The 24,582-nt window shown below is 39.3% G+C and overlaps 1 protein-coding gene across 7 annotated transcripts in view; it reads left to right on the top strand.

The window, feature by feature from the left end:
- The window catches only part of MYCBP2 (MYC binding protein 2), a 477,832-nt gene extending 454,193 nt beyond the window's left edge, over nt 1-23,639 (top strand). For all 7 annotated transcript variants that reach the window (XM_067563270.1, XM_067563273.1, XM_067563271.1 and 4 more), the window contains 11 exons: nt 482-601; nt 3,325-3,426; nt 5,494-5,622; nt 8,201-8,333; nt 9,855-9,958; nt 10,937-11,125; nt 11,856-11,963; nt 19,388-19,597; nt 21,183-21,290; nt 21,482-21,647; nt 22,827-23,639. In XM_067563270.1, coding sequence (XP_067419371.1) covers nt 482-601; nt 3,325-3,426; nt 5,494-5,622; nt 8,201-8,333; nt 9,855-9,958; nt 10,937-11,125; nt 11,856-11,963; nt 19,388-19,597; nt 21,183-21,290; nt 21,482-21,647; nt 22,827-22,942 — 1,485 coding nt within the window. In that variant the 3' untranslated portion in view covers nt 22,943-23,639. The remainder of the gene's footprint in view (nt 1-481; nt 602-3,324; nt 3,427-5,493; nt 5,623-8,200; nt 8,334-9,854; nt 9,959-10,936; nt 11,126-11,855; nt 11,964-19,387; nt 19,598-21,182; nt 21,291-21,481; nt 21,648-22,826) is intronic.
- Nucleotides 23,640-24,582: the final 943 nt, after the last annotated feature.

The raw sequence follows: 24,582 nt of genomic DNA, 5'->3' as shown, positions 1-24,582 counted from the left end.
GTTTGGGGGAATGAGCAAGCTATATGCCCTCAGGACTGACCCGGTTTTCACTATATTTCAGAAGGATAAGGTGGTATTTCATCCTTCAGACTTCCATATTAATCAAACAATAAATCTGCCAGTTTTCTTTCTTATGCCTCATAGGTTTGCATACATTAGATGCTTAAAATAACTATAGCTTAGTACCGGAAAAGGACTAAGAGAATTTGCAAGTTGCCTAATCTTTTTATCTCTTATGTGGACAATCAGAGATATGTCTAGTTTCTGGTAGTTTTAAAATCTTTGAAATAACTGGTAACTGAATAGCATTGCTGGAGAATGCTGACTTTTTAACTGTGACCACTATACTTAAATTCCCTTATTTCTAGCTTCCCTTTGAGTTCCTATAATAGCAGTTTCATTTCTACTTGACATTTAAAGAGGAAAATAGTAATATACTGATGACTTTTGGAAAAATGATATACAATTTCCTCTTTAACAGGGTCACCTGTCTGAAGCTTGGTCCCGTGTGACAAAAAATGCTATTGCTGAAACCATCATTGCTCTGACCAAAATGGAAGATGAATACAGATCGCCAGTACGATGCATTGCAACAACTAGGGTAAGGAATTTGTCAGATTTACATCAGCTTGTTGCAAACATTTGATAACAGCAACTTCCTGTCTAGTGGAACTCACTCCCACATTTTAGCATAATGTTTGGTTCCATATGTCATCCCAGTAGTAAATTTTGTATACAGGGATCTGTCCTGTGATGAGGTGTATACTGCCTACTCTGTGGGTGATGGTGGTTGGCAGAGCCAGTAAATATGTATTATTTTGTATATAAAAGTTTCAAGGTGCTGTGTACCTCCATTTTAAGCTCTAATTTATAACTAATTATGTACAAACAGTATGGTTTACTGTAACACTAATATGTGAGTTTCTCCTTCATTTATTTATCTGCCATGAGAAGAGTTGAAGATCCTGTATTTTCCCTGCAACATGGATAGAATACCTCAAAAACACTATAATAGCAGAGCCAAAGCCTTGTATCACTGTACAAAACCATAGTTGCATGTAATATTTAATTTTTAAATTGAATGTGTTCCTACAGTGTAAGGGAATAATACTATTCCACTTGGCATTCATGCAGTGAAAAATAAACATAAAAAGGTCTATCTGCTAACTGAAGAAATATTTCCCATTGTTCAGGGCAAATAATAATTTGAAATTTTCTATCACACTGAACTCCATTAAAAACTAGCATCTATGTGTACTGGGTGGAAGAGAACTTTTTACATTTTAGATGTTGTTAAAAATGCCTAATATTTAAAACTTGTTTAATAGGGATTCATTTGTCTTCAAGATTCATAAGCCCAAGAAGTTAAATGCATAGTAAAGTTTTGCACATCTATGTAACCCATTCTAAAATTTCTTTTTTTCCAACTCTGAAATATTCTGGTACTTTCTGGTTTACTGAAGATTGCAACATGCAACATTACAGATACCTAAAGTCTTGTGGTAATCCATGCAAGGTCTTATTGCAAGATCTCTGTTAATTGAGGCTTTTTATCTGTATGTGGAAAGTATAAGTCCTTTCTTAAAAAAAAAATTTTTATTTTCTTTGCTAATAGATGGTTGTGGTCTCATATGATATAATTTTCAACTTAGTGTTACTAATCTTCATTGTCTTAAAAATTGTGTAAGTGAAGATAGATGTGTTTGATACATTTCTTAGAAAGTGTTTAATACATAAAATGGTAAATATGTAAAATCCATGTCAAGTATTTATACAGAATAAAAAGATAATTCTCTTTTATTATCAATACCAGTATGTTGAAATAATTTACATAAAATAATATTTTGTGAAACTGTTGGTAGAAACAATATTCAACTTTTAGTCTTCAAAGAATTTTCATGTATGTTAGGTAATCCTCGCTTATTCTGATTCAGGATTGTCCACATATTTAAATTTTCTTGTGTTGTATTTCTTTCATACATTAGTCAAATTTTAGAATTTTTTGGAGCTGCTTTAGGCACCCTCCGCAGAATGAACAAGAGTTGCCTTCTTCATTTTTCCTTTCTAGAAATGTTTTTGCCTTTAGTAAATTAATCTCTGAAGCTTGGTTTGTCAAACTTTCAGCAGAAAAAATGCTGCTCTTGGACAGAGGAAATTAATTTACTCTGTCCCTCTGGCTCTCAATGCTCCAAACTATTATTTTATGCTGGTCTCAGGTTCCTAATATTCATAGGCCACAAGTCTCCATATTTTTAGGCTGTGAAGAGCACTGTTTGGCAGCAAAAAGCCTCTGGAGCAGCTAAACTAAGCTTCATCTGTGTTTAACTTCACCATGGGAAATAATGTGCTTCCTGAGCCTTTTTCTTCTTCACCTAGTCCTCTTTCATTTTTTAAAAAGATAAATAAAATCTTTTGTTGAAAACTAGCCCCCCCACGATGTGGCTGCCAGGATTGCTCCTCTCATTTAAAAATTAAAAAGTTAGATTAAGTACTGCTAAATTACATCTTTTAAAACTACTTCCAGCTCCATCTTTCAAGGTTGAGGTAGCTGCATCATCTTCATTCATGTGGCAAAAGTATTTTTATACTCTGTTTGACTAAAAAATGGAGGATTTAATGGTCTCAGTGATGGAGGATTCATCTCAGAACTCTAGCCATTTGGTTGTAGTTGCTGACATTCCTACTTCTCCAGAAGATACAAATTCTGATTTTCCATAGAATAGTTGTGTGAAGAGAAGAAGTTTCCAATAGCTGCAGGTATTTTGCCATCAAGGACTTGTCTATATTAAAATGTTAAACTAATTCTCTTGATTAGGCTATTTCACACAGACCACCCAGTTCCTCTGTGAGTTCCTGCTGTAGCTGTAACTTGTTTTTTCTATCAGTATTCTTTATCAGCAGTATATACTGACATTCTCTATTTATTTCTGTTATTTCTATTCCTTAAGTGTATTCACAAAGCTTTTTCAGTTTGGCGGTGGTTGTCCTTTATCTACCATGTATGTTTCTCTGCAACATACTGTGATTGATTTTTTCTTCCCTGCCTCTCTGTTGTATACTTAACTAATATGTTTATAATTTTAAGGTGGGGTAAATAGGGAGAGATGGGTTAGTCCCTAGATTTGCACCCAAAAATTCAAGAACTTTTATTCATGTGTCTGACTCTTCTTATGTGATGTGGTAGAAGACAACCTATACTGTGTGGATTGGCCTGAAAAAAGGCAGTTGAAAATTGTGCTTATTCTTAACCATGACAGTTACATTTATTTTAGTCTTTTGTGTCTCCTTGGAATATTTCTATAATCCAACCTTCTCTATCAACAGCTCTGGTTGGCCCTAGCATCCTTGTGCGTGCTTGATCAGGACCATGTAGATAGACTTTCTTCTGGAAGATGGATGGGAAAGGATGGACAGCAAAAACAGATGGTAAGACTTCAAAATCAAGATAACTTTTTTCTGTTTTAAACTTGGATTGTATTGAATTTACTTTTCAAACAAGCAGTAACAATGACAAAAATTACAACACCACATGATATGTAGAACAAACATTCTCAGATTTCCTCAAGAGGTTATTCTAGCCAGACAATGTTCAGAAAATGGAAATCCAACTCAAGGGTAACAAGTAAAATGGAATATAAGTTATGGTAGCCAGTATGTAAGATTAAATAGCAAAAGGTAAAAAAAACATTTAATTATATCAGAAACAGAAAATCTTTCAAAATAACTGGTGGGTCCACTGGCCCACCAATGATTAAAGGGAGCAATTAAGGAGGATAAGGACATTGCTAAGACATTAAATGATTTTTTTGCATCAGTCTTCACTAGAGAGGATGTTGGTGGAGACACCTACCCTGGACCTACTCTATTCTGGTAATAATAATAATGAGGTATTGTTAGAGCTGGATGAATAACTGATGTTTTAGTTGGCTGGCAGTTTCAAATTTTTTTAAAGTCCATTTCAGGTTGAACAGAAGGCTTTGTTCAACCTGAAACATTTTTATTTATGTGCATTTTTAAATGGCCAGAGTCACAAAAGAGGAGGAGGAAGAGGTGATGGTGTTCCCCCTTATAACCTTTAGCCCAGTATTTAGGGCATTTCACCTGGAATGTGGGAGTCTAGGTTCAAATCCCTACTCTGGAACAGGGATTTCTCTCTACCCAAGTGAAGTGCCCTAGCCACCAGGTTATAGAGTATTCTGTGGGTAGGTCTCTCTTAGTATTTCTGTTGAAGCTGTTCCACTTTCTATAAATAATTAAATAGTTAATGGAGCAGAAATTGAATTGGGGTCTTCCCACACCCAGATTAGTGCCCTAGCCACTGGGCCATCGGGTAATCTAGGGTGAGTTTCTTTCTATCTTGTTAAAGCTGTTCCACTCTGTAAAAAAATACCTAAATAGTCATTGGGTCAGAGAGTGTGAGACTGACTCTCTAGCCTAATAATTAGAGCACTCACATGGGAGGTGGGAGAACCAAGTTCAAGTCCTTGTTCCAATGACTATTTAAATATATTATACAAAATGAAACATTCATCAGGAGAGATTAACTGATTATCACTTAATGCAAGATGGTTACATATTTGTCAATATTAATGTGGACACTCTACAAACATTTGTTCAAGGACACAAAAAAGGATTTCTTTTCTGTCTTCCCAGAACCTGACTGCAGTTGTCTCTCCCCTTCTGTTTTCCCCCCAAGGGGAAGTTAATTGGATTACAGTGCGTGTTGTCTGCACTGTTCTATGGAGCCTGACAACTGGGTGTGGGGGAGTCAGAGCTGGAATCCAGTTTGTAGCTAGGAGGTATGGGAAGTCAGAAGTGTAGGCTGGTGACCGAGGCAGATGAAGAACTAGTGCAGCAGTCATGGAGAAAAGCAGCTGAAGCCGCCTTCAAGCTCCCCGCTCCCTTGCTTACCTAGCTGGAAGGAGGATGTGTTTGTGTTTGTTTTTCAGTAGAGATGGGAATGGATAGTATTTTATAGCAGTAAAATAAACTAATGTTACAGTGGTTTGTTGCCATAGAATTTGCTCAGATTGCACTGTGGAGTACCTATGCCCTTGATTATGTACCTGAACAGACCAGGTAACGTCATATCAGGAGAGTTGGAGGTAGATATGTTGCCTTTTTGACAGATCAGTGTTCCCCAACATCAGTGTTCCTCCATATTTTTTCTATCAAGTGTTTCATGCCTCCAAAATTTGAGTAACATGTCAGTTAGCACAGCAAGACTTTTGTCTCACTCTATTTGAAAATAGTGTCACAGATATTTTAGTGATGAATATGAGCTAATTTTCATTAAACAAAGCAAATCTGGGATTGGAGGTATTAGTGCACTTTTGTTTCTTACATTTCTGCCAGGCATAACTGTTTTTAGATGTTGATGATTTCAAAGCTGATAATTTATAGTCTAAAACAAGTTCAAATTGTCTTGTTTTAATTTTCTACGTTGAGGGAAACATATAAAGAATTGTTCCACTATTTTTCTTTTTTATTCAGCCAATGTGCGATAACCATGATGATGGTGAGACCGCTGCAATCATTTTATGTAATGCCTGTGGGAATTTGTGTACAGACTGCGACAGATTCCTTCATCTCCATCGGCGAACAAAAACTCATCAAAGACAGGTAGAGTAAATAACACACCAAGTAGTGTGCATTTCAGTAGAATTTTTTTTGTTCCATTGATAAATCAGATTAGAAGACAATTAGTGGCAGTGAGAAATAGATCTACAAACTGTTCTCTGTACTTTCTAAAAGGGATGGATAAATTTGCATTTAACTTTGTATTTGATTCTACTTGATTTTCTTGTCCTTGAAGAACATTTTTATGACTAGGACTGTAATGTCAACCACTAATCGCTCAACCTTGGCTCATAATCCCCATTTGTTTCTTTCTTTTCTGTTCTAACATCATTGAATTTGTCTGGAAATATCCAAGGACTGTTTAGACTTCCTTAACTAAAAAGTCATCCATCACTCCTTCAGAAATGTCATCTTTACTTCTCCTCTCATGCCTATGAACAGCATTAATTACTCATCCTCTTTGAAACCTTCTTCAAGCCCTTTCTGCTCCACACCCTTTTCCCTCTCAGTTTAGGGCCTCACATACTTTTCATGACATTGTTACAGATCTCTCTTTCCCTTCCTCACTTCCATGCCCCTTGCTCTCTGTTTCCTTTTTTTCCTTTATCCCAGTCACTCACTCAAAGGCCACTCACTTATTGTTCACCACAAATCTCTCCATCCCATCCTGATTTGTAAGCACCATTTCCCCTGCCCTCATCCCTTTCCTTCAAACTCCTTTCTTTCAGATACAAGTGTGCTGTAATATTCAAAATCTGCTCTCGCCACCCCTAAAAAAAAAAACTAAAAAAAAACCTTGTTCTCATTGTATCCCCTGATCTTCTACCTGTCTGTCTGACTTATCTTGCCTGGCCAGTTTATGTTTCACATGGCCACAATATAGTTCCTTATTTCTCTTTCTGTGCCCTCCTTTGTTCTCTTTTCTCTATTGTGTTGACAATAATCACCTTCTTCCTGTTTTTCAGGCTTGCAACCTAGGTGTCATCTCTGATTCCTTTTCCATCTCTCCACACATCCATGGTGTCAATAAATCATGCCACATCTTCCTTCATTTCAAAAATTAACTCTTCTTTCTGTACCAATATATCCATGTCAACTCCTTCCCTGGCTACTGTAATCATCACCTCTCTGGCCTCCTTGATACCATATTGCTCCACTTCCTATTTGTACAAAATGCCTGTCGGTCAGACCATGTTACATCTAAATTCATGTTTAAACTTGTAAATGTCACCTTCAAATTCCTGCAGAACTACACTCTGGTCTCTATATTGTGGATCTAAGATCCTTTCATGTTCCACCTCTCCCCCTTCTCTCTACTTATGATGGCATCCTCAACACCTCATTTTTCGTTCACCCACTCCTGTCTTTGTGCCTTCTACCATGAAAAGAACAATCTCCCAGTCATTATCACCCTCTCCTCCTGCAAATCCCTCTCCAAGACATATTCCAGCATTTTCAGACCTAAAATTTGGTTCCTAAACTTTTACTTATGCACTTACATAGAAATAGCCTGATCTTTAGAGTCTCACTGAAGTAAAATGGAAGTAGAATTGCTCACCTGAATTTATTTGCTTAACTATGGATTTCAGAACCTAACTCTGGATCACCTGAGTTTGGAAATTTTGGCCTTTTCTTCCATGAAAGCCACAACTAGAAAACAAAATATTTTAAAATCATTACCTAAGGTTTACTTTTATTCTGACTGGAGACTCTTAAAGCAGGAATTATTTTGATATATTTACTTTGTCAGTATCCCAGTCAATTTTAAAAAATAATAGTTTGTCATGGCCAATTTTTAGAAGGTCACATATGGTCACAGTGAACGGGGCAAACATCAGAGAAATAAACAAAAAGGCAAAAGTTTAAAAAAACATTCTGTACTCAAAAATAACATTTTTCCTGCCGCAGTTGCAACAAGGACAATATGTATTCTGTAATATTGAGATATCTTATGTATACACACAGAAAGGCTCTTTCATTTTAATTATAATAGTATGTGTAAAATCCATTCAAGCAGAGCCTTCCTAACGAGGAAAGGCAGAAAACAAGACGACTTCATGACGTCCTTTTGGGACCTCACTTTACCTGGGAAGTATTTAGTTCTACAGTGATGGGCATTATAAGAAACCTTAAGACAGAACAGTTTTCAATATATTTGTTGCCGTACTAGAACTTACCTTTTATAAACCTAAGCGGACTTTTCAGATTTAAACAACTTTACTTTACTCAAGAGGTTGTAGGGTAATTTATGGTCTCCTGAAGTTTAAAGCTTTCACTCAGAGTCTTCATACCGTTCTGGTTCTTAGCATAGCTGCCTCGTTTTCAGTGCTCCTGTTTTCTTAGTTGACTCTTCTGCCAATCCGAGTTTTTATTTTGTAACTTTTACCCTTCAAAGTGTGTTCCAAATCATCATATCATCCCCACTTCTGCATGCACAAAATATACTAAATGTATGTCATATTTTTTAAACTTGAAATACACAGACTCTATCATACCATGAGAATTGTGACAAAAATGTAAACTTACAGATGATACCAAACCTAAAGTTTTTTTAATAATTGCTTACTGACTCAGCTTTTCCTAAGAGTACTATTTAATACCCATATGGTTAAACTGACAGGTATTCAAAGAAGAGGAAGAAGCTATCAAGGTTGATCTTCATGAAGGCTGTGGTAGGACCAAACTTTTCTGGCTCATGGCACTAGCAGACTCTAAAACTATGAAGGCTATGGTGGAGTTTAGAGAACAAACAGGTAAAAGCAGATATTGTTTGTTCCATATTCATCCTCATAACTTTTTTTTAAGCTTCTCTAAAAGATTGGTTTCTGGAAATGTGATTCTCTTAACCTTTATGTTAAGAGTGATTATCACTCTTTATCCATGCATGCAACTCCCATTTTCATCAAATGGAATACTACAAATTGAGGGCAATAGTCCATAAATAATTGTTACCTGTACTTACATTTCAATGATTTATAAAATGCTTTTATTTTCTTTTGAGGAAGGTGGGCACACAATATAGAAAAGAACCTTATGTATCATGAACAAAATGGGAGAGGGGTAATTAGGAAAAAATACATACATTAGTAATTTTAGTATCCTGGGATGACGTTAATGTTAATTTCTCCAAAAGCAAACTTTTCCCACAGCTCTAAAATATAAACACTTTTAAAGTACCCATAGATATAGTATTGTGATAACTACTATAGAAAGAAAAGATCACAACAATGGTTAGCTGTGGAAATAGTGTCCAGCGTGGCATTTGGGTAGTAATTACATTCCAAGTATTGTGTTACATTTACAGAGCATTTGGGTGGTAAAAATACAGCCATCACATAGCCCTTATTAACAATGATCAAAATGTTCAGTTGTGTTGGCCTCTGAATAGCACCTATAATAATAAGAGAAGTCAGTTGTGTACCTGCCTGCTTCCATATACTCCTCTTATTGCCACAAATTAATAGGAATCAGAGACTGGTAAAGATGCTCTATTAGCTCACCGTTGAGTAATGTGCTGAAGAGCTCAATTTTAACTTTGATAGCATGTGGTTGGAGGCGTTTGCAAGAATCAGAAGTACTTTATCTTTCATTACATTTAGTAAAACAAAACAAAAAAATTGTATACTTCATTCATGTTTTTCCATTTTCCCCCTTCCCTCCTCAAAGGATGCTGAGAGATGATACTGATTATATCGCTTGTAAAATGTATTTCCCCATACTCATGTTTAAGCTTTAGGAATACAAACATTTATTAATTGGACAGGACTAGGAAGATTTCCTGCTTTCTTTTGTAATTGACATGACAAATACTTGAAAAACTCCCCTTTTGAAGGGGAAATATCTTGATATGTCATTTCATAAGAACACAAAACATCTATAATGTAAGAGAGAAAATAAACGAGTTAAAATTCCAATAAGGGTGAATTAAGTTAGGACGAAGTGGGTTTCTGCCAACAAAAGCTTATGTCCAAATAAATTTGTTAGTCTTTAAGGTACCACAGAACTCTCACTGTTTTGCTTAACACAGATTAACACGGCTACCCCTCGGAAACTCTGATTCTGTAGTTACTTGTGAAAATCCCATGAGCATGGACTTCTACTAGCAGTCCACATATGAGGCAATTTAGTCTAGATTCATTTATTTTCCTTAGTAATTACATTTTTCCTGCTTGTTTCATGTGATAATTAAGGCTGTTATTAGTATGTTGGTTGATAAACATTTCATTTTGGTAAATCCTGATTTTTTGTTTGTTTTGTCTGTTTTGTGGGCCTAGGCAAACCAACCACCAGCAGCTCTGAAGCATGTCGTTTCTGTGGGTGTAGGAGTGGAACAGAGTTATCAGCAGTAGGCAGTGTCTGTTCTGATGCAGATTGCCAGGTATGTATACAAAACCAGCTTTATCTCATGAAGATGAAATATTAGTAGATAGTTGAGTCTTCAACCAATAGTGAAAGATAAAAGCTAAAGGCCCTATCATCCAAATAATTCTGGATTGTGAGTAATACTTACTCTCATAAGTAGTCCCATTTAAATCAATGAGACCCTTAACATGAGTAAGAATTTAATTGCATGAATATCGGTTTGCAGAATTGGGCACCAAGTTTGTAAATGTTTAGTTCACTGATGGACCACATGCACCAATGAAATATTGGATAACTTGTTTTCCTCAGTACCTTCAATGGATCCTTTGTCTGTAGCTATATTTAGTTATATTTCCATTATTCATAAGAAAATCTCAATCTCACTGTGGAGTCCCAGTTCCATTGAATTGTGAGATGAAGTGCAGTGTCAAACTGAAGTTGACTCTAGTATATATAAAAATGTAATAAAATTAGTTTGGGGTGCCACATTTGCCACTGAGTCTCCCTGCCAATTTGTGTGATCTTCTGATCCCATTTTCCTTATTTTTTAAATTTTCTTCTCTTCTCTGTTACTGTGTATGAGAAAGTGATTGTTTACACAGGGCAAACAGTGAATCTAATCTGAATATAAAAACTCCTAACAAATGCACAAAATATGTACACAGGAAGAAAATAGAAAAATAATTTAAGGTTCTGTAATGTGTTCGATCACAATAATTTTTCTTTAAACTCCAATTTCATAAGGGTTTTGCTATTCAGGTGTCACATAGCAAAAGCTAATTAAAACATCTGTTTCACTTCAAAGTCCTAGAACTCAAGATATATTCCTAACTATACTGATGTAACATTAGAAATTGCTGTCACTGCTCTCTAACCTGAGTTTTCATTGCATGTAGTAAGACTACTTTAAGAAGCGACAAAATAAATTTATTACAGTGGACAAAATGATTCTTTGATTGAAAAAAATGTTAATGTAATAATTCCTTTTTCATAGGAGTATGCTAAGATAGCTTGTAGCAAGACTCATCCTTGTGGTCATCCATGTGGAGGTGTTAAGAACGAAGAGCATTGTTTGCCATGCCTGCATGGTTGTGATAAGAACGCCACAGCTCTTAAACAAGATGCTGATGACATGTGCATGATTTGTTTTACTGAAGCACTTTCAGCAGCACCAGCTATCCAGGTTTGCCTTTGTTATTTAAGAAATGACTTCTATACAGCATTGTTAAATTTTTAAAAGTTTACAATTTAAGTTGAAGGGATGCATTTTTAAAAGTTTCAAAGAGTACATAATGTCAATGTGCAGATGATTACATTGTATGTCTAGCACTACTGGTCTCTGTACTGTTTGAGAATGCAAATAGGGTCATTTTAGTGTGTACATTTCCTCTATTTTGAGCATTGTGTTTGTTACTGAAAATCCAACTCTCTTAAAAGTATTTTTAAAAGAGTTTTAAATCACTACCCCTTTCTTCTTTATGTACTACTCTTTGCATGCGGACAGCTCACATTAAAAGTGTTCCCATATCTTCTACAAGCAACATGATGCATATTCCAAAAAAAGGCATATGCATAGATCTTTTAGAGGGTATACATTGTATGTCTGAGGATTTTACTGTGGTTAGTGTGCTAACTTGGTCACTTTTGATGATTTCATATGTCCAGAAGCTAATGTCATGCAAAAGTTTCAGTCTTTTAACTGATGTTAAAGGCCATTAATATTCTTTCTTTTCATGGGTGGAAAGGTTTTTCTGATGTTAAGATTTTAAATTAATAAATGAATTTGCAACTTGACACCTAGTGTTACTTAAAAGCAAAAACTCAAATATACTGATGTCTCATTACAGTAGCTATTGCAACTTTTGAATTTACAGTACCATAGTTACTCATACATCTGCCTTTTTTCCTTAAAGCTGGATTGCAGTCATGTATTCCACTTGCAGTGCTGTCGTCGAGTACTAGAAAACAGATGGCTTGGACCCAGGATAACTTTTGGGTTTATGTCTTGTCCTATTTGCAAGGTAAGAAGGATTAGTGTGTTTACTGTATAAAGCACAAAATATCTATCAATGCTTTCTTTAATGTTACTAAAAGTGGATGCTAGATACTGCTCAATTTCATTCCCAGAGCTAGTCTATGCAGAGACTTAGTATGCAGCAATCCAGGCTGCAAATATACAATGTACTAGCTTACCACATGCTAAGTGGCTATGTAGACCATGCTGCTGTACACTAGAAGTTCTGTAGTGTGCTTTAACATACTCCCATTTCATACAGCAGTATGTCAAAGCACACTTTGGAATTTTTAGTATATAGCAGCAGGGCCCACATGGCCAGTACACTCACATTATAGCTCATACATCCTAGCTTGCAGTGCATTACATACCTGTGTAGACAAGCCCTCAGTTCTTCCTCAAGTGCTTGTCCCTTTATGTACTGCACTTCAAGTTGCACATGCACCCAGGAGCAGAGTTCTTTTCCTAGCAGTGTCCATCTGGTATGCACCCCATATCTCCTTATGCTCCACATCAAAGGAATAAATAGGGCATATTGGACCACCACTAGTTTAGTTGATTCTTACTATTCATGGTCTAGGAAAGAGCTTCTGTATTTGTGCTGACTTCTTCAGCTTCTCTCTGTAAATAGTGGAAATATATTATAGTTAGTGTTTTAGGGGTTTTGTTTCCTAAATTTAGAAACTCTCCATCTAGGATGGGCAGAGATTTCTTAACTGTGCCCTTCCCTGCCATCCTTCCAATCCCAGTTCTCCAACAGTTGGGAGAGAGTATGCCAAGGATTCCCAGTTTTTAAAAGCTGCATCAAGTGCCACAAATCCTTTTAGGTCACAAAGTACCACATCACCACCCTGTATTGTCTGGGGAAAACTCGCATCCTTCCAGGTGCAGTATTTGCAGGTTGTTCCCAAGTAGGACCAAGCAGCTGAGGGAGTTCCAACCCCAAAGTTTCCTCATGGAGGAGTCCATAAAGGTGGGAACAACCTCAGATTGGGGAGAGCCTGCTGTACGTCAGCCTGAAGAAGGTAAGACTAGCTAGCCACTCTTCAATCCCAGGCAGTTCCGAGACTTCTGACAAACCTTCAGCCCTAAGAGACTCCGCAGAGCAGAGCCAGGGCAGACAGGGAGAAGGGATACGTAAGTGTTCCCATAAGGACATGAGGGCAAGGTTCTCTGTCCCAACCCTGTAAAAAGAAACAGAAGTCCCCATCCTATACCAACCATCAGAGGCTTTGTGCTCTGTAGTGGGACTGTCCAGTATCAGGAAGAACTGGACTGGGACTTCTTCAAAGGACAAGACATCACTTTTCGGTACTAAGACTGGTACCTCAGCACCAAAATCTACCATGTTGGTAATGCCAGATCTGGCACCCTTTACTTCAATAGTTTGAGTTACAGAAATAACCCTGTCTGCTCTGTCTCGATTCTTGGCACCAGATGCCCTTACAGTGCTCCCAGAACAGGAGTCATCACTACTTTTCAGACTCCAGTACCAGGACTTCATCAAGCAGTACCAATCTCCTGGTGGTACTCCTCCATCTCAGTCTTTGAGTAGGGGTCAAACTAGACTCTAACCAGTATCAGCAATGAGTAGAAGCAGGTGACCATCATGTCCTCCGGTACCGAAGGCACCCCCTATGGATCCAGGTTCCAGATCCTCAAAGTTGGAAGAAGACTATGGGAGATACCCATCCCTGGATTATACCCTAAGGCAGTGTTTCTCAATTATATTTCGCCACGGCACCCTTGCGCGGCCATGCCATACCCTCTGCCGACAAGTCCAGGAAATCTTCCCCTTTTCGGTGGCGCGGTGTAAGCTGGTTTCAGCGGCATGATCAGCTGTTCAGCGGCGCGCGATTTCTGTTAATTTCGGCGGCACGGTTCTGCTTTTTCCCGGAACCCTTCAACTCAGGGTTCCGCAGAACACTATTTGAGAAACACTGCCCTAAGGGGTTCCTTGAGAGGATTGAGCACTGATAGAATGAGCGAATATCCTCCCTGTACTTACCCAGCACCTTGGAGCTCTGAACTGAAGGGGTATGAGTGACATTGAGGCCTGGATGATCCACGAAGCTACCACCCAATCTACCCACATTGGGGGACAGGGAACCCACGGAGATTTCGGGTTCCTGGAGAAGACAGAGCATATTCTTCCTCCCCAAGATGTGCAACAACAGCATCATGAGGAACAGAAGGATATCATGCCAGTGACCTTGTCCTCTTCTTCGAATGAGGCAGTGATTCGTTTTCCCACCACATCCTGATAATCATAAGGCCCTCCAGGACTTAAGAGGGTGACAGGGTCATTACAGATCCCCCTGCAAGAGGTCCAGGAAACCCCACACAGACATCCCACATAGATATTCAAAATAGTTCCGAACTGAGTAGAGTTGGGCTTCCAATTAACAAAGCCATCCTCAACCTACCAAGATATTTTGGCAGACACATGCCACAAGTTCCACCAGCATTGAAGCAGGCTGGAAAAGAAGTATTTCAAACCTGTGAAAGGGACAGATTATCTATTCCATCACCCACCTCCCAATTTGTTGGTAGTGTTAGTGGTCACTGAGCATAGCAGACAAAGTTTTGAATCTCAAACTGCCAAGCATTGATAGCCAAATATATTATTTCACCATGTATAACAAATTCACAGACTTCACCAATAAGATATTCAGGACAACAGAGACCAGTTCCAGGCCATGATTTACAAGGAAAAGCTGGTGACTAGATTGGACCTCCAGACAGCCTTAAACGGGTTTCTTACTGGAGCATGTCTGTGACGACAGCAGTGAGAATGAGATATTCATCGTCGCTCTCCTACTCCTTCCCCTAATGTGGAAGACCAGCCATTCAAGTGCAACAAACTGTTCCGAACAAAAACAGTTGAGTGTCTCCATTCATTGAAAAACTCTCAAGCCACATGTCGATCACTGGATATTTACACACTTGTAATTTAAAAGAAAATCCACCAAACTGCAGTTTAGATAGAGATCCACCGCACCTGTTTTTGATCACCACCAGCAGTATGAACCACCATGCAAGCATCAAAGGACTCATAGGAAGGATGCCCAGGGACAAGCATCCTTCATCTCCCAACCATCACCATCTTTAAAACCAGTGTGTTGATGGGACCTTTGGAGTCCCACACTAACTAACTGGATCTAGACCAGATTTCTGGTCTTTTCCATCCCTTTGGAGACTGACTTTCCCACTGCCTATCTGCCTGGCCAGAAATTATGACCCAACAGATGGGTACTAGAGATCATCTCTTCAGGGTATCCCCATCCAGTTTTCTTCCCGCCCCAATTGGTCACCCCCCCCCCAGTCCTTATTCAGGGACCCCTCTCATGAGAGGATTCTTCTGCAGGAGGTAGAATCACTCCTCAAACTACAGGTGATAGAACTAGTACCTCTAACAGCAAGGGGAAGAGAGGTTCTACTTGAGATACTTTCTCATCCTCAAGAAGACAGGGATATGGAGGCCCATTTTGGATCTCAGGGAACTAAACAAGTTCATCCACGCCTAAAGTTCAGAATGGTGACCCAATTATTCCTTCTCTAGATCCAGGAAATAGGTTCCTGGCCCCCAATCTCAAAGACACCTACTTTCATATGGATATTTATCTGGCACAAAGGATATTCCTGAGGTTCATGGCCAACCAGAAATACTACCTATACAGAGTTCTCCCACTGAGATTCTCAATATCACCAAGTGTCCCCCAAGACATTGTTGACAGTGCTCACTTTGTCAAGAGGGATGGTACACCATACTTAGACAACTGGCTGCTAAAAGGACAACCTTATTGGGAAACAGAGGAAGTAACTTCCATCTTTCTGGACCTGTTTGAGGGGCTAGATCTCAGGGTGAACCTGGAGAAGTCCACCCTGAAGCCCATTCAATCAAGTGTATCCGGGCGAGGTTAACACTGTGGTGGCCAGGGCATACTTAGCAGACAATCGCTTCCTCTCCATCATCAGATTCGTACAGCGAATCCAGATGACCCATGGACATCCTTATGGTCCTGCCTGGCACTATTGAGTTATATGGCTGCAAGTACCTGTGTGAACCTGTTTGGAAGGCTTTATCTCAGATGTCAACCTGCCTGGTTACAGACTGTGTACACCTTAGGAAAGCAGTCTAGCCTTTCTAGTCATGATTCCTTAAAGGGTTTTAGCTTCCCTTACTTGGTGGGAAGATAAAGGAAGGTTTGGGGGGGAGGGTGCCATTCAGCTCCCTATTTCCCTTGACAAATATAACCACAGACACATCCGTCTTAGGTTGGGAAGCAAACATGGAGCAATAGGTTGCTCAAAGTTCCAGTCTCCTCAGGAATCTATGCTCTCGTCAATATGTTGGAACTGAGAGTAGGCAGGCTGTCCTGCAAACAATTCCAGTCACTACAGGTGGTGGTGGACAACATGACAATGATCTGTTATATCAGCAAGCAGGAAGGAGCACACTTTTCACAGCTTTTTGTGGAGGCTGTCACCCTCTGGAACTGGTGCATTTCTGTGCAGGTTATGCTGACTGCAGTCCATTGCCAGGAATCCCAAACACTCTGGTGAGCTCTCTAAGCAGACATTTCTCCACCCAACATGAGTAGGAACTGCACCAGTTCCAGGGGGTATGGCCTCCACACAAACTGTGAGGAGTGTGCTTTTCTCATGCAAGGTCGGGAGTCTTGAATTGTACTTTTCCCCTAATTCCCTTATTACTGTCAGACAGGACAAGGCACAAATCATTCTCATAGCACCAGGATGACCCTGCCAGCTCTGGTACACCAAGCTATTGCAACTGTCAGCCCAAACTCCTGTTCCTATCCTCCTGATGTGACATCTCCTAACTCAGGACGAAGGAAGGACTTAACACTCCAACCCAGCCATGCTTCACCAGAGGGCTTGGTATTTGGATGGATATTGGAATTAGAAAAAGTCTGCTCAGCTGATGTCCAGGCCATCCTGAACAGTTGTAGAAAGATTCTACTAGGAAATGTGATGAGGCTGAGTGAAACAGGTTTATGTTTTGAAGTAAAGAACAAGGAATTTCCCCTTTACAGGCAGAGATTCTGGATGTGCTAGATGTAGCTCTTATCCTTAAAATCCACAGGACTGTCTCTTAGTTCCCTCAGGATACACCTGCCAGTCATCAGCATATTTCATCTGCCAGTAGATACCCACTCTGTATTTTCTCACCCAGTCACATCGTGTTTTCTAAAGGGTCTGATTAGAGTGTTCCCTCCAGTGGCAAAACATGTATGAGCCTGAGACTTGAACCTGGTTTTTTCAACGCTGACAAACTCACTGTTTGAGCCTCTGGCGGCCTGGTCTCTACTACGTCTCTATGAAACTAACTGCCTTGACTGCTGTCATGTTGGCCAGAAAGGTTGGAGAGCTAGGAACATTAATGGCTGGTCTTCCAGCAATGCAGTTTTCCACAAGAACAAGATATCCATGAGACTACATCCAAAATTCGTCCCGAAGGTGGTGTCTGACTTTCTCATCAACTAAAGTATCCACTTACCTGTGTTCTACCCTAATCCTCACTCTAGCAAGGAGAAAGTAGTGTGGCACTCACTGAACATGTGTAGAGCTCTTGCTTTTTACCTACAGAGGACAAAATCATTTAAAAGGTCTCCAATATTCTTTATATAATTTGCAGAACGAATGAAAGGAGGCCATTCCCACCCAGAGGCTGTCCAAATGGATCTTCAGGTGCATTCTACTCTGTTATGAATTGAACATTTTTCTTCTTGAAGGAAGTGCGATATCATACGTGACGAGAGCTCAGGAAGCATCCTAAAAAGCTTCCCTTAGAGATGTCCCAATTCTGACATCTGCGGGGCAGCAACTTGGAGCTCTGTACACACTTTGGCTAGATGTTCTGTACTAGTACAAGCCTCTGATGGCTCTCTGGGCAGGGCATTTCTGCAATCTGTTGTGTCATAGCACTCCAGACACCCACATCCGAATCACCTAAAGAGCATTACATCTAGTGACAATGACTCAAAGAAGGAGGAGGAGTTACTCATTTTCTGGTAACTTGATTTCTTCAAGGTGTGTTGTCCCTGCTCACCCTCCTTAACCTCTGCCTTGTTTCCCACTACTGGGAAGGAGTAGAGAAGGAACTAAAATGGTGGTGGTCCAGCAGACCCTCTATCCCAGTGGTTCCCAACCCGTGGCCCGCAAGCCAAAAGTGGCCCATGGGGTCTTTCAGAGTGGCCTGTGGCTCCCCTCCCACTGGCTGCAAGCCAAGGGGATGGGAAATGAATGCTCCCCTCCCCCTGTCTGTAGCAAGGAGCATGGCAAAGCATTCCTGGGTCCCTGCTGGAGCCAGAGGGAGGGGAGCACTGATCTCCCATCCTCTTAGCTGCAGAAGGGAGTCACTGCCTAGGGACCCAGGTGGAGCACACAGTTTCCTTGCTGCAGCCAGGGGGACAGGAGATCCTCCTCGCTGAACTCCTTCCCTCTGGCTGCAGAAAGGTTGGGAATCACTAGTCTATCCACCCTGGGCAGAGTATGACAATGAGCAGAGCAGGGGTACATGCATAGACCAGACAGACACCGCTTGGGAAGCATCTCTGCTGCTGGTCACTTGGAGCACATGTGAAACTGAAAATCCCCTGCTCTACACATAGGGCCAACACATCTCAAGGAACTCAAGTCATTGCAAGGTGAATTAACCCATCCTTTCCAACATAGCTGAAAGCCAAGTACTTTAAATGGGGTAGGGTTTCCTTGCACAATGTACCTGGAAACAGTTTCCCATAAAAAGTGAAAAGAATGCAGAAGTCCTTTTTAATTATTTTTATATACTTAGATCCATCAATTTGTAATAACCCAAGAGTTAGATGCAATGTAGCCATTGCAAAATAAATGTAGATTTTGACTCTACACTCCACATGTCCCTCAGTTTAGCCTAAATTATCTCAAATAACAGGACTGGGACAGCTCCACCTTTAGCAAGATGCCTTTTTAACCTGTCTTTCAATAACACAGAAGGATGGCAATGAACAGCACATGTGCATAGGAGCATGAATCCAATATAGGGGCTCTTATGTCACACACCTCCTTTCTGATGAAGGAAAAAGGGAGCATGAATAGAGAAATGGTGTGTGACTGGGGTATTCCTATGCTATACTGATCCTCTGCTGTGTTTTTTAGACCCCTGTGGATGCTATAGCCCAATGTAAGCTTGACCAGTCCTCAAGCTGATGGATCTGAGTTTAAAAATTTTTGCCATGTTTCCCATGAGTGCAGTAGTTGAACAGATAAAGCATCTAGTGTAGCAACCCCTCCTTGAAATGTACATTCTGTATTATTATCTATGATTGTTGAGCATCCAGCACAATGGGGCTTTTTGGCACTACTACAATACAAATAATGAAAGTATTACAATATTCCATATTTCTTATCAGTTGTTCTTTATTTCAGAACAAAATTAATCATACAGTATTAAAGGACTTGCTAGATCCAATCAAAGAACTCTACGAAGATGTGAGGAGAAAAGCTCTAATGAGGTTGGAGTATGAAGGATTGCACAAGAGTGAGGCCATCACAACACCTGGTGTTAGATTTTATAATGACCCAGCTAGCTATGCCATGAACAGATATGCTTATTATGTTTGCTACAAATGCAAAAAGGTATGACCAATAGTTCTTTCTCAGCTGAAATTGATGTAATGTTGCCAAAAAGTCAGTTCTCTGTGTATCCAGTATGAAAACTGGAAAAGCTGCACTGCACTGTAAAATCCCAAAACTACTAAAAAAGGCTACATAGAAGAAGACACACTCCCTGCCCTATGAAACCTACAGTATATAGAGAGAATGGTAGAGAAATCAAATACCTCAGATGATGATGCCATCTCAAAAGAATGTGGACATCATATTTTGTTATTAAACTCCTCTTGCCATCCACCCAATTCCATTGTTCCCACTTTCCACAATTCATCATTTCTCACTCCCCTATAGTAACTCTCAATCAGTTTAATTTTTGTCTCCCCTCCAAAAAAATGTATTTTCTTCTTCTGCCTCTTTCCCCCCACCTTCTGCTCCCATTGCACATCATGGTTCTTTCCAGCATTTCACACTGTACACCCAAGTACTTCATTCTGTACTCTCTCCCTATCACCTCTATCTCAACATTTTATTTTGGATTGCCTCCATTTTGATATTTTAGTACTCTCTTCCCAAACTCTCAGTTAACCTCAGGCCACTGACACCTGCAATTTTATCATTTAAATCCTAAAATCTCCCTCACACAAACTCCTAATCTAACATTTAACACATGAGCACACCCTTTAGAAGTCTCCTCTCTCTCTGCTTTGCAAGGTTGGGGGAATGTTCCAAAAGGTTTCTCCTTCCTTGATCATGGCTTGGAGGCTGCTTTCCTTATCCCTTTCCAGACTTTGGAGGGGGGCATCACTCAGAGTCCATCCACATCCCTTTAGGCTGGAAGAGGGAGCAGCTGTTCTGTGTGTTAAGAGCCCTATAATTCAGTCCATCTAGTAGCTCTGATTAGCTGTCCTCCTCCTGGAAGTTGGGAAATGGGGAAAGGGCAGCTAATAAGATGGGGTTCCCACCCACCAACCTATAGCAGTGTCTGAAAACATTTAGTGTATGAGGAAATCCCAGAGTTGGCAGTCCTACAGGGGAGCAGCAAAATGCCATGGCCAGAAGGAGTCTGAGCATGGGAAGGAAGGAGCAGCTCATTCCCTACTCCTCACTTCTGCTGCCTCTGCCCACCCTGCTTGGAGACCAGTTTCTCTGCTACCTTGCCCATTTAGGACTTGGCTGTAAGAGCTAAGGCAGAGGGAGTGACACTTCAAGGCAGCTTCACAGCCCGTTGGGCCAGGATTTTCCCCTCCCCTAGATCTGAGTACTGTGCTGGGAAACTAAAAGGGAAGGAGAAGATTCCCTTCAGCTCCAGCATCACCTCAGAAGCACCAGCCCTGCCCCCACCTTCTTGATATGCACCATAGCATGGCCAAAAAATCATCCCATGATTCAAACCCTGCTATCTTGATTGAGAACCCCACTGCCTTAGTGAATTCCTACGTCATAAGAGTATTCATTTTTAAAAGGTTTAAACTTATAAAACCTAATAAAGAGATTGTACAAACAGCCTTTATCATCTTCCCCATGCAAATGAAATTGGTAACTGGAATATAAATTGCTTGTCCCCAGTCTCTTCAATTTTAATCTTCAGTGATTTGTGTGTCACATTTAGGCATACTTTGGTGGTGAAGCTCGTTGTGATGCTGAGGCTGGACAAGGAGATGATTATGATCCAAGAGAGCTTATTTGTGGTGCATGCTCTGATGTTTCAAGGGCACAGGTAAACAGACAAGTTTTGCACCTGTTTTCTTTTAAAAAGTTTTAAATACAGTTATCTGAGCAATTAGATTTATTTGTAATAAAATATATGTATTTGTGTAATTTTTGACAGATGTTTCAAATACGTAGATATGTTGCTAATGTTACAGTTTGGTTTCTAATTTTAGCAGCATTTTTTTTCTTTCTATGCAGATGTGTCCCAAACATGGTACAGATTTCCTAGAGTACAAATGTCGATACTGCTGCTCAGTAGCTGTGTTTTTCTGCTTTGGGACAACACATTTTTGCAATGCTTGCCATGATGATTTCCAAAGAATGACAAGCATCCCGAAAGAGGAACTTCCACATTGTCCTGCAGGTAAAGTTTTATACAGAACAGTTTTAGCAGTCTAAATTACCAGAAAAGTATTTAGCCAGCCAGTTATTCTATTACTTGTTAATGTTTAGAAATATGGCAAAATTAATTATGTAATTATCATTTTAGATAGTCTTCATAGGATGGGTTGTTTTGTTCAGTGATTCATTTCTTTCTGAAATATTGGTTTCCAAAATGGGCAATGCTGTTATCACAGTAAAATCAATACTAATAAATCATTAGATACTTTGAAACTACCCTTCTTCAGCAAATTGTCTGCACAGATCCACACTGCTGAAGTTTCATGCTGTACCACATGGACCAAAAAGATATAATAAACAATAAACTTCCTAACATGAAATGATGTACCCAGACCTGAGTACTTATCTGCAACTATGCAAACATTTTGAACTGTGCTGACTCCTTAGTTCCTGGCATCATCATGTGCCACTGGATCTGATGATCTCACCACAGTTGTAATATTATTTTTCATGTGCTCCCTATAGTTCATTTTGTTTAGTATAGTGTTAGATTAATTATATAATTTAAGTACTTTGAGGAAAAAAGGTAATACATATTTTTACTATATTAGTTAATGTTTCACTTAAACACAGAGGTTAATTGTTGGCCTAAATTGTTCTTCAGGTGAAATTTCATTTAACAAGTATACGTTATTCAGATGTAAAGGTTCTTGTTTCAGGTTGGGCTGAAACTTATTCCACTATATTGAAGATCTATTTAAACTCTTCTTTATTTTCTTCCAATAAAATTTTTGGCTGTAAATTTTCCAAAATTAATTTGGTTTACTATGACTAGATAGCAGTCTAATAGTCTGGGGTTTTTTTTCCTTCAAATTTATGTTTAATCCTTGACCAGAAGTTGTAAGTCTTGTAGAAGCCAAAAGTTCTGGCCTTTTCATTAGGCTTAGTCGAACTGCTCTCAGTTATTCACTCTTCATCCTGTAAAGGTTCTAATTTTTGTCTGATAAAGCTGGTCATGTGAAAGTGGCCAGTTATCTTTTTCCTGTACCGATTGCATTTTTCACAAATCTTTATCGATGTCCTGTGAATTCAAACAAAGTGATTTCTCTTTAATACTGTGTTTTTCAATACTTGTACGGTTTTATTTACATAAGATTTCGAAGTTTTGAAAAATGTCTTTTTTCCTTTACACTGGTTGCAGGTCCCAAAGGCAAACAACTTGAAGGAACAGAGTGTCCACTTCATGTTGTCCATCCACCCACTGGTGAGGAATTTGCTCTGGGATGTGGGGTTTGCAGAAATGCTCACACTTTTTAGACTAGTAATTTTTTTTACCAGAGCAAAACAGTTGTCCTCATCCCACAAGTGTCCTAAACAGAGTATAAAAGTCCAGTCAGGATGAGGATGGGACCATTTCATAACCCATGTAAAAGGAACAATTTACTGTGCAAGAAGGATGCCAAATACCATGTACATAATTCTTGCTGTGATAAATTGACATTTTTTGAACCAAGACATCAGAACTTGTGAGGTGTTTGCATGTGGCCATTACACTCATCGGCTATGAAGCATTGGACATTTACAAACAAATAATTGCTATTAAAGGATCTCTATGTCTGTGGACTATGAATGATGCCGGCCTTCAGACGAAGAAAAAAAAAACCTGATTATTGTATACTGACTTTTTGTAATCCTGTACAATTGTAACTGCATCATGGGTGGGGTGGGAAAGAGGAATATTCTCGTTTATTTCCTAGACTGTTACAAAAAAAAATTGTGTTAGGAAGGCATAAATGTAACAAGTATGATGCTGTATATAAAGAATATCAATGTTTGTCCTGTATAAGAATTACTAAATTACAACAGCAATTTCATTTAAACTTCTGGGTTATGTTTGAGCCTGAAATTTTAATGAAGTGCAATACTGAGTGTGCCTCATATCTTGCAGCTGTAAGCATAATGGAATGTACATGTCAATAAAACCACTGTACATTTTTATACAGTGAAAGTCTAATGAATGTGTAGGACTTTATTTTAGAATGATTCAAAACTAAAAATCATTTTATTTCATAACAGGTTCTTTTTAAAAAAAAGAAAATTCAAAACCAGTTGGTTAAACTGTTGGTATTTATGATAGAAAAAAAGTTGCTTGAACATTTTTTAAGAAAATTTGGATAATCTTACTAGACTTCACGAAGTATTATATTTGAATTAATGAACAGGTCAATAAGCAGTTTCCTGAAGGCCTCACAGTAGTATGCTAGACGATTAATTTTTAATTGATTTATACTCATTTTTAATTAAAGCTCTGCAGATACCCCCTTCTGGTATGTATGGATCCATGCCCTGAGTCCAAGTCAATCCTGTCCATTGGTTATGTACGTGAATCCTGAGTGTCCTCACAGCTTCCCTACCTGTGCACAGGTAAGGGAATGCAGCACCAACTGCACCTGTTTCTTCTTAGTGCCTGTGGAAGCAATTCAGATTCAGCAGTGTCCACAGCGACTTATTTTAAAATGTTAGATCTCAGAAAATTAGTAATCTTATAGTAATTATGTTTGGGGAGGGTTTTTTTGTCCTTTTTGGCAATTTTTAGATAGATTTTGACCCATCTGCCAACTGGTTAGCACAAAGACCACTTTCCCACCACATGGCTGAGATAAAATCTTTAGGGTTCAAATTCTGCCTATGTGACAGGCTGAGGCGCAGTATGGAGAGTCACACGCAGTAATCTTTTCTGCCTTGGGAAAGGCCATATATCCAACATATACCCAATCTGCTGATCTTTCTTCAGCCAGCCTGATGTGATGCAGACAGCCACCTGATGATTTTCACCTGCTGGAACAGTGCATGAAATTGGCTTCAGGCTTGGAGCAATAGGACACTATCTCATGATCCAGAACGTGGGGCTGAACCTCCATTAAGAAGAAATCCCTTAGCCCCTGGGTCTACATATG

The sequence above is a fragment of the Emydura macquarii genome, unplaced genomic scaffold (assembly GCF_026122565.2).
Source record: "Emydura macquarii macquarii isolate MOO-44397 ecotype Brisbane River unplaced genomic scaffold, CSIRO-AGI_Emac_v2 contig_2473, whole genome shotgun sequence".
NCBI lineage: Eukaryota > Metazoa > Chordata > Testudines > Chelidae > Emydura > Emydura macquarii.
The sequence above is the reverse complement of the archived record's forward strand: the minus strand, read 5'-3'. Positions and strand labels throughout refer to the sequence as shown.